The 9,772-nt window shown below is 32.9% G+C and overlaps 1 protein-coding gene across 1 annotated transcript; it reads right to left on the bottom strand.

The window, feature by feature from the left end:
* Window positions 1-460: 460 nt before the first annotated feature.
* LOC110333748 (prolactin-7B1) lies at window positions 461-8,856 on the bottom strand. The gene is made up of 6 exons (XM_021215431.1): window positions 8,772-8,856; window positions 5,152-5,327; window positions 4,412-4,450; window positions 3,165-3,272; window positions 1,341-1,520; window positions 461-791 (listed from the first exon to the last, which is right to left on the bottom strand). The coding sequence occupies exons 1-6, from the start codon at window positions 8,800-8,802 to the stop codon at window positions 570-572; spliced, it is 756 nt and encodes a 251-aa protein (XP_021071090.1). The 5' UTR covers window positions 8,803-8,856; the 3' UTR covers window positions 461-569.
* Window positions 8,857-9,772: the final 916 nt, after the last annotated feature.

Here is a 9,772-nt window from a genome sequence, read left to right on the forward strand (position 1 = left end):
ATAAAAGTCTAAGAAATGTCTCAAAAAAGTGTTTAACATCTTTATTAGGTTCATTCAAAGAAAAATATTTGATTGTTTATCTTACTGCTTTCAAAATTGGTGAGATGAAGAAAACAATTGACAATAAACACTGGTAATGAAAGGGAGTCTTCATACTGTTACCAAAATTGAAAACAAATTCAGCCACTCTGGACTCAATGTGGAAAAAAAAAACCCTTCTTTTTTTGAGGAATAAATACAAATATTGTTTGAAAGAAAATTCCCAGAACAGGCAACATAAAAGTTTCCAGCAACTGCCTGGGTTATACCAATGGATGATAAACGACATTAACTTACTATGATTCTTATGTTAATTACCTCTCCTGCTAATAAAACATCTCTTCTTTGTGTTAGAAAAGTATCCATGCTATTAATGTAATTAATACTAAATGAATCAACATACTGACAAATGCATTTTTATATTTGGATATATCTAAAGTATTTATTTTTTATTTGTTTATGAAGGGTTGTTTTACATAAAGGGATAGCTTCAAATGGGAGAAAATTAAAAGAAGCTTTGAAGATACTGATTACTGAAGATTAATTTGGTTTTCTGAGTCTTGGCACATGTAACCATCAAAATACCGACACTTCAAGTGCTTAAGATAATGTTCAACCTTATCTGTGTCAACAAATAGGCAATAGGACAATTTATAAAGAGCGAAAAATCTTGATTCTTCATTGGCTGACTGTAAAGATGCAAGCTCCGACCAAACAGGATACACTTCATTTTCTTCAAATCCATATTTAATCTAATGATAAATGATAGTTATATGATTACTCTTTCTATTTTACTGTTCCTTTACATGTTTGGATTTATATTACTATATGTTGATCTATATTACTATAATGTCAACAATGTAAACTTTAATTAGTGTCAATAGATTATATTTGTCCAAACTCAAGTAAAATATCACTTAATCACCTACAAACTGTAGGCAAGTTGCAAGTCAGCATTTACTAAAATGAAGCTCAATCAGGATAAAGTATAATATTTTGGGACAAGCCACGTTGAAGATCACAGACTTATGTTTGAAAAAGTCAGGATAGATTAGTGGTTCACTTAAGTATATAGAAGCCAGAAATGGTAATAATAACATAGTTAGAGATAGTTCACCCCTTCAGAAAAGGTAATGGCCCAGTGATTGTGAGGAATAGTTCTGTCCCTTAGTGGCAAGATTTTAAACAAAACTGAATGCATATCATTTGCTCTTGGAGAGTGGGTGGCATCAAAATTTATGATTAACCACATAGACCACATCATTTATGAATAAAAGGTAGAAAGTAAGATTATGTCTCACCTTTTTGGCAATCTTCATGATGCGATCCAGAAGGATTTTATTTTTTACCTCAATATCTTTGACTCTTGCAAGGATAGCAAAGGGGGCTCCTGACATATTCTTGAGTTCTGTCTCCATGTGATGCAGAGGGTTGTCCCAGGCTCGTAATATACTTATTATCATAGCCACAAAGTCTGGCAGCTACACAAATGTAAGATATTATATTAAGGTAAGATTGGCATGAACTATCTTTAGTTTTAATCAGTGAAGCGCAATTAAAATATTCATTTGCTATTCTTACGGGATAGATAATATTTCTGAAGATGAAACTATGGAGAGTTATAGCATTTCAGCCACTGTCCTGCATTTTATTAAATAATACACTATATTAAATAGTATCTACTTTTTCTAATGAAGCACTACGTTGCTTTTATTGTATAGTCATTGTACCACTTGATTTTCTGATAAGATCTTGTCTATATTACTCTATCACTTGTTCATGAGAATTATAAGCTTTGCTCGTTTTCAGTAGGTGTCAACAGGACCTGATCCAGAAAGACAATTCTCACCAGTGCCAATGGCAAGTGGTGCAAGTAGAGTCATCACACCAATTAAATTATTAACAGTTTTCCTCATTTAAAGTTCTTAGGTTATGTTGGGATACAAGAAGAAAGATTTAATAAAGGAAATATGGCGTTTATAAATGGACTTTCATCAGTCTACTTCCCTCCATGCACTTGACTCTAACACAATAGTGATCTATCTGCAAGAACAGATGAAGAAGGCACAGTGTTGCCTTCATTACCAGCATCAGTGGGAATCTCACTGTAGTATGACCCTCCTATATGTATTCAACACCAGGATCATACAAAAAGTTAATATTTAAAATACTTGCTATGTTAGAAATCTATTACCTATGCTAGTGGCAATGAAAATAAAGAGTAGAGAAGAAATCCAATGGACTTTACAAAGGAAATTTTATAAAGAAATGATGGGAAGGAACACAAGAAATGGTGATGGATCTTGGGAGCGTGGGACCTATCACAATAGTGAGTGCTTGAGTTGCAAGAATAGATTCCAATTCTTAATGTGCATGCTTTTGGTAAAAGTTCTGTATTAACCTAACAAATCTTCAAATTGCTTTTATTAACTGGTGTAATAATATTATATTCAGAGAGAACACTGAAGTGAAGTGAGTGCACTAGTTTGTGAAATGTCCACTGATGTAGATTGTTTTCCCAGAATTCATCATTCCCTCTTGCTCACTTCTCACTTACTTCAATTATTTCACTTCAGTATGATCCTCAAATCAAATCATTTCAAAATTAGCTATGGCAGAGAATCGGGCAGGAGGTATCATAACAATTACAAATTATAGCTGCAATTTTAAATTGATATTCCCTTTATATTTAAGGCCACGGTTTTGTCCTAAGGAACATTATACAGTATTTTCTGAATCTTTTGGTAATATAAAATAAATATAACTGTATTATTAGCTTTTATACATACACATAAATGTATCTTTAAACCTAGGTGTCAGGTCAAAGTTTCCAACAGAATGATAAGTGAGCTAGGTACACTATGATTGCTGTGGTGTTGTCATCTAAATGAATAATTTTTAGCTATGCTTTACAATTATATGAAAAATATTTTTAGTATTCATAAACTAAGATTTTTTCATTACTCATTCTTCTTAGATTTTCCTAAATAAATATATACCATGTTTATTACAGTGTTTATAAAAGTCTACAGAACGGCAAAGCCAGTGTACCACTTTAGATGTTTAGTAACAAACCGGTGTACACCTTTAGATGTTTAGGATCAAACCATAGGCAGGAGACTCACTGAGATCCTTTCGGCTTCTTTTTCTGTTTTTGGTGTTTTGAGTGGCAAAGTGTGGCAGCTGTTGAGACCATTGACAACAAATTCATCATGTCTGTTAAATTGTAATGTCTGTAGAGGTTAAAAATAAAAGTCAAGTAAGTTGTAATTAGTAATGTTGCAAAACCATCCCTTTACCAGACTATTAATCCTTTTAGTAGATGTGTACTTTAAAAAGGGATCGTTGTAGAAAGTCAAATTTGAGGAACTTAATTGAAATCTTCTCTTTGTCCCATGACATATATACTTTCATTTTGTATATATTCTCAAACATATACATTTGTAAATTCTCAAACATTTGTAAAAATTCTCAAACAACTTTTGAGAAAAGTGTTTTCATCTAAGATTTCACTTGTGAACAATTGTGTCTCTTACTACTTACTATCATGCCTTCTTTCTTATCAAAAATTTACTATTTTGAAGTGAAATGTTAAAAAACCAAAAATATTGAAAAAGCAAGATTTTTTTGAAAAATCATCTTTGTGTTAGATTTGAGCCAACATCATAGTATATATCCATCTATCCTTAAGTTCTCGTTTCCTATGGCTGATAAGTGATGTGTTTCTTACAAGGCATTGCACAAGTAGCCTCTTCTTTGTAGTAACTCTCAAAGTTAATCACAGATACTCAGTGAAATTGAATTACCCTTGACAAAATTAGTTGACAAATATAGGTACCTTAAAAAGGTAAAACCAATGAAGAAATGTTAAAACACAAAATAGTAATTCATAAATATATAATTCTTTAAACATAGTATTTGTGTAACTATATTATATAAATGTCTGTTATTTCAAATGAATAGCTTGTGAAACTGTAATTGATCATTAGGAAGATTATGAATTTAAAAGATTATCAATTTAAACTGGGGAATGAAAAGAAACATGAGCTAAAAGGATAGCTCATTTATTGGGGATAAATTTATGTAAAATTCAGGGATACATTCTACAATTGCACTTCATTAGATTGAGGTTTTATTTAACCTTCTTCTCTTTGATACTGGCTCACTTAGAATTAGTAATATACAGCCATCCAGCAGAGATACCTTACCCCAACTTCTAAATGTGTCCCTTTATTTGCTGATGTTTCCTTTACTTATGGGTGTTTCCTATGGGAAATTGGGTTGATGGTGCTTTCTTATCTAAGTTGCAGTGTAGTACAATGGCCACAAAAGCTTCTTTTGGAAAGAAGCTGGAAGAAAAGGAAATACTTACAAATGTAATGAACATGTCTGATGAGAAATTATTGGATAGCTGGAATAAGATAGAGGGAAGAAAACACATGAGTGAAAATCAACATGAACACATACTTAATGCAAATGTAGAGATATATATCTTATGGGATGCCCATTATGGCACTCCAACCTAATCTCATCCCCCCTCTTTGATCTTGATTGTTCTTGGCAACATAACATAATATTATCAGGAAGAGAGGACTTGTTTGTATACCCTCCTATTATCTAAGCATTATCTATAGGTATATAGTAGGAGTGATTTAATAAAGTTTAGAAACACTTAAGGGTATCTGAATATCTATGCCATTTTTTACTTATATGGAATCTACTGCAGTTTAATTTGGGTCTGTTCCATTCACTGTTAGCTTCTTTGCTAAATAACTGCAGCACTTTGATGAAGATGCCAGCTGACAGTGCATCCTGTAAGCAAGATCAGGCAATAGCACTTCTACTGTGGCTACGCCTTTCTGAATTCTATGAAATAACTTTTGTGAAAAAGTGTTTTTATTTTTAATAGAGTCATTTGTTGTGAATCTGTAAGAAATCTTGACTGCTCTATCTTCCTTGTGCTGCTTTCAAGAGGTCAATGCTTTACTTGATATGTGAAGGTGAGTTACCTGAAATTTGATTTATGGTGACTTCTATTAAACTATGGCACACTTCCAGTTCTCACATAGACACTCACTGTTGAACAATACCTGAAGCCACTGAGGTACTTACGAATATCCTGCGTGTCTCTATAGCAAGGCCATTGATGTGCTGAGACAGTATGATGGCATCATCGAAAAGGTCTTCGGTGAGCATTTCACTAACACCTGATCCACTGCCATTTGTGGGTACAGAGACCACTCTCTCCCACAGGAGAAGATTTGACACCAACAGTATCTGCAGTGCCCCTGATACAGAGAAACAGCTATGCTGTGATCCATTCATCTGAAGTTATCAACACTATCTCTGCTTAGCATCTTTCACTGTATTGTTTGTGTCCTCTGTGATTCTGTGATAGTACATAACTATTTTACAGTGAAAAAGTAATTATATATACATCGTTGCACAAATGTATAGTTTAAGAGCTTGGTAATTTTCTATACTTTAAATTGATATGAGAAGAAACTTAAAATTTTTAAACAGTTTCATTGTAAAATAACTTTGAGTGGAGTTTTAAAGTCACTGAATACAGAAAGTTTAAGGGTTTGGGAATTTATCCTGTTGTTTGTTGATTTGTCTGTTTGTTTGATTTGTGTGTGTGTGTGTGGTCAAATTCTCCACGAAATTAATTCTAAGTACAATATTTGAATTTGGCAAGGACAGCACACTTTATCTGCTACTTGCATATTCATACCTTATATGGTTAAACTAGTGATTACGTGGTGTCTAGTAGGGGAAATGAGAATAATGTCATGAGAAAGGTAGCCTATGGTGGCTTTGATAGCTCACAATAATAAAGTTATATATCTCTGTTTCATGAAAAGGATTCCAATTGATTTTATTTTATAAATTTTAGTTTTATACATAATAACATTGTGAGTAGACTGTGCCATTGTGGCATTCTCAAACTAAGCAGGTGAAAGCGAACCCTAGGGTTAAATGATTTTCCCTGAGCACAGTTCATTGTTGGTGAGATAGATTCCCTAGACGCCATCACTGTGAACTTGTCATCCCACATTTGCATGCCATAAGCAGTTGGGTGCCATATTGAGCATATGGATTCCAGAGACAATATCTATGATGCTGAGAGTGTTCTTGTAAAACACAAACTTTACCTTAGATCACATGAGTATAGTAGTTCTCCCTAGTAACCATTTTATCTACATTTCTTGCTCTATCCAATCACCTTTAAATTTTTGACCACGATTATGGTAGTACTCTTTATAAATTTGTTAATTCAATAGAAAGAAAGCAACTAGACTTGTAAGTTATTGACAGTTACAGTCTCACAAAAATGAAACAAATAACAGAAAAAAGTTAAAAGCACATTTTTATTTCTTGACATGGTCTCTAAAGAAACTTCTAAAATTAAAACAAAAATGATTTGAAAAAAATCTAAATTCCCTGAAAACTTTCATGACATCAAATGTGTCCAGCCTAATACGCAAAGCAAAGCCTGGTAAGCTATAACTGAAGAAACTGAAAAAAATGCCATGCTCTGTTCTGTTTCTTTTGAGTTATTTTGTTTTGTATATGAGGCCTTTTCTGTTTTGTTTGAGCATTTGCTGATTATTGGCTTTTGTTTGTTTGTTTATAATTTCTTTTTAGGAGAATGACAATCTGAAGTTGGGTGGCTAGGGAGTTTAGAAATATAAAGAAGGAGTCATGTAAAGGGACAAAACAATTTTTATACAAATATTTTATTTCACAAGGAAGAAAACTAAGATTAACATGAGAAAAATTAAAAATATGAAATTTTGCAGTATAAAATGGAACTAAGAAAATTTTGACTACATAACTAAATATAATTCCTTGTATAAATGCTTAATTTTTTTAACAAATATGATTGTTTTGGACTTTATTTTCTGTGATATAAAATTATATATATATGTGTGTGTGTGTGTGTGTCTGTGTGTCTGTGTGTAGACAAGAACATACATATATGCATGAATGTATGCTTGCTGAGTTTCATCTGAGAACTTTTTATAATCTAAGAGAAAGTAAACTGAACTAATATCTTTGTTCTTTATTTCATAATATCTATGGTTGTCATTGATGATATTTTCTTCTTAGTGTTACCTACAGAAATCTAGCATCAGCAACTATACTAAATTGCACATTTATTGAAGTATCATTCAATTTACTCCAGATTAGCCAAGGGTCAAAGACACATATCACTATCATTGCCTACCTTAAGTTTTAACACTAATGTTTATAACAATTGCTTAATTATTTATAAACAATTGAAATGGCCAGCAACTACAAAACTATGTAGTATATAAAAGTATACTAGAACAATTTATGGCCTGCTAACATTACTTACATTTTCAATCATTTCTGATTTAAATGAAAGTGAAAATCATTGATTCAGAATAGTTGTTGGAAGAAATGATATACAAAAAACGTGTACTGAATATATGTGTTAAATTTCTCAGGTACTCACTCCATATCTGCCACAAAGCTAGTTCAAAAACAGTTATACAAGACTTATGCAAAAAGGCTAAATAAAAGAGTTATATTTAGTTTTAAAGACTTATTTATAAACATTGGACCTTTTGAGAATAAAGGGTAACTTAAAAGTGTAGAGGGAAAAAAGTACCAAGATAAATATCTTTAAAAAGCAGTAAATTTTTATGACAACTAGTTGAAAGCTGTGTCTTTAAATAGCATGGATAGTGTAGGAGGATGGTGAGGATGCTTAGGTAGAATGAATTATTGCTTTGCATTTATGAATACATCAGCGGGGGACAGTTGAGAAGCAGTGCTAATACAGTGTAAAATCAAACTGTAATACACTGAAACACAGCATAGCTTCCTCCATTTAAACCTATTGGCCAAAGGAATCTTCCAAAACAAGGATAATATTTTTGAAGTCAAATAATTAAGTAGGATAACTCATGTTCACAGCTAAGGAAACAACAACAAGAACAATAAAATAATAATTTCTTCTTACTAAATTATTGACAATTTGAAGTTATTAACACTTGAGTTCCCAGCAAATTACTACTTCTTAATTTCTCCAACATAAATCTCCGAGCTTTATTTTTTCCATGTAAAAACTTCCCTGACCTCTGAGTATTTTTAAACATGTATTGTTTCTATCCAATCAGATAACATTATTCTATCACCTTTCTCTTGAGTGGGAAAGTATATGTGTTTATGTTTGTTTTCATATGTGTGCAGACGTGTATATAAGGCAGAGAACAACCTCGGGTGCTATTAAATACCAACCATATCGGTATTTAATATTTTGGGGATAGAAACTCTCACTGCCCTGAAACTTTCTAAATTAATTAGACTGGCTGACCAATCAGGCTCAAGGTCTCATCTGCCTCTACTGTCTCAACATGGAGATTATGATCCTAAATCACTAGGTCTGGCTCATATTGTCCATTTCTTCCTTTATGTCAAGTAAAGATAAGAAATATTAATTAGTTACTGTCACTTGGCATAATGAAAGGGGTTCTTATTTTTGCAAACCAGTGTAAACTGTCTAAAATAAACTTGTAAATATTCTTCCTAGGTTTCAATTTTTTATTAGCATGGTGATGTGCTATTGTAACAAATAAAAATGTCTGTTAACACTTGAAATATGAGACAAGTTTCTGGCAAAAAGATTCTGTCTTGTAGCTTTGGAGAACCAACAAGTTTTTCAGATATACCCAGAAAAGCATTATTAATAGGTTACTTACAGAAGCACAGTTGAGTCAATGATAAATGCATCTCAGAATAGTTCCTCCACAGTATGTGGGGCACTGGAGAAGCCTGCTGAACTGGTGTCCTGATGTCTACTTACTTCGTACCTCATATATACTCTAGCAGATTGCCCCCAGGCCACTTACTGCTGTAACAGGAAGGAAATAAGTTATAAAACATTAGGTATTTTCTCAATGACTGTCCTGCATCAGATAATGTCAACATCATCATCATCATTGTTACCACAGTAATATCTACAAATCCAAGTTGACTTCATGATCCACACAAGTATGTCAGACCAGATGTCATTTGCTGTTATTACATAATTGCTTCACCTGACTCTTGCATTTGTTCTCTAACCTTTTGTACACTCAATGACTTCTGAGGCAGTTAAGATGTATTTAATAGGATAAGATTTTTCCCTAACATTGGACCACCATGTTCAGGTGATTCAATTAATCACACAAGGAAAGGCAAAGTCTGAACACTTATAAGGTACATTTTTTTTTTTTTTTGCTCATCTTAGAATGCAAAGCATTGGCTCTCCCATTTATGTTGGCCCTTAATCAAATTGCATAGTTGATGCTTTCTGTCAGAACTACTGTACCAGTATTCTGTTGGTTGGCATATCTTGCCATGCTTGCTCTTAGCATTAGCATGTAGTGAGTCCTTCCAGTGCTGAAAGTTGTCCACAAGAAAGTTCTCTAGTTTCTTTGGAGCCACGAAACTGGGCAGCATAGTCAAAGTTTCCAGTTCACTACCACTCTGATTTATCCATGTAGTGGAACCAGAGAATGAAATGGCTTTAACATTTGAGTCCATTCAATTTACTACTGACATGTTTCTACAGTAGCCTCAGAGCCTGAATGGTGTTGGGAGCCTTAGAGATCTTAGGTTCTGTTTACTCCAGGCACTGACATTGTGTTAAATAACTCAATACCTGTTGGGAATGCCTTTTCCCATATAATTATGTAACATATTATCACTTATTTAACCA

Source organism: Mus pahari, chromosome 16 (genome assembly GCF_900095145.1).
Source record: "Mus pahari chromosome 16, PAHARI_EIJ_v1.1, whole genome shotgun sequence".
Taxonomy (NCBI): Eukaryota; Metazoa; Chordata; class Mammalia; order Rodentia; family Muridae; genus Mus; species Mus pahari.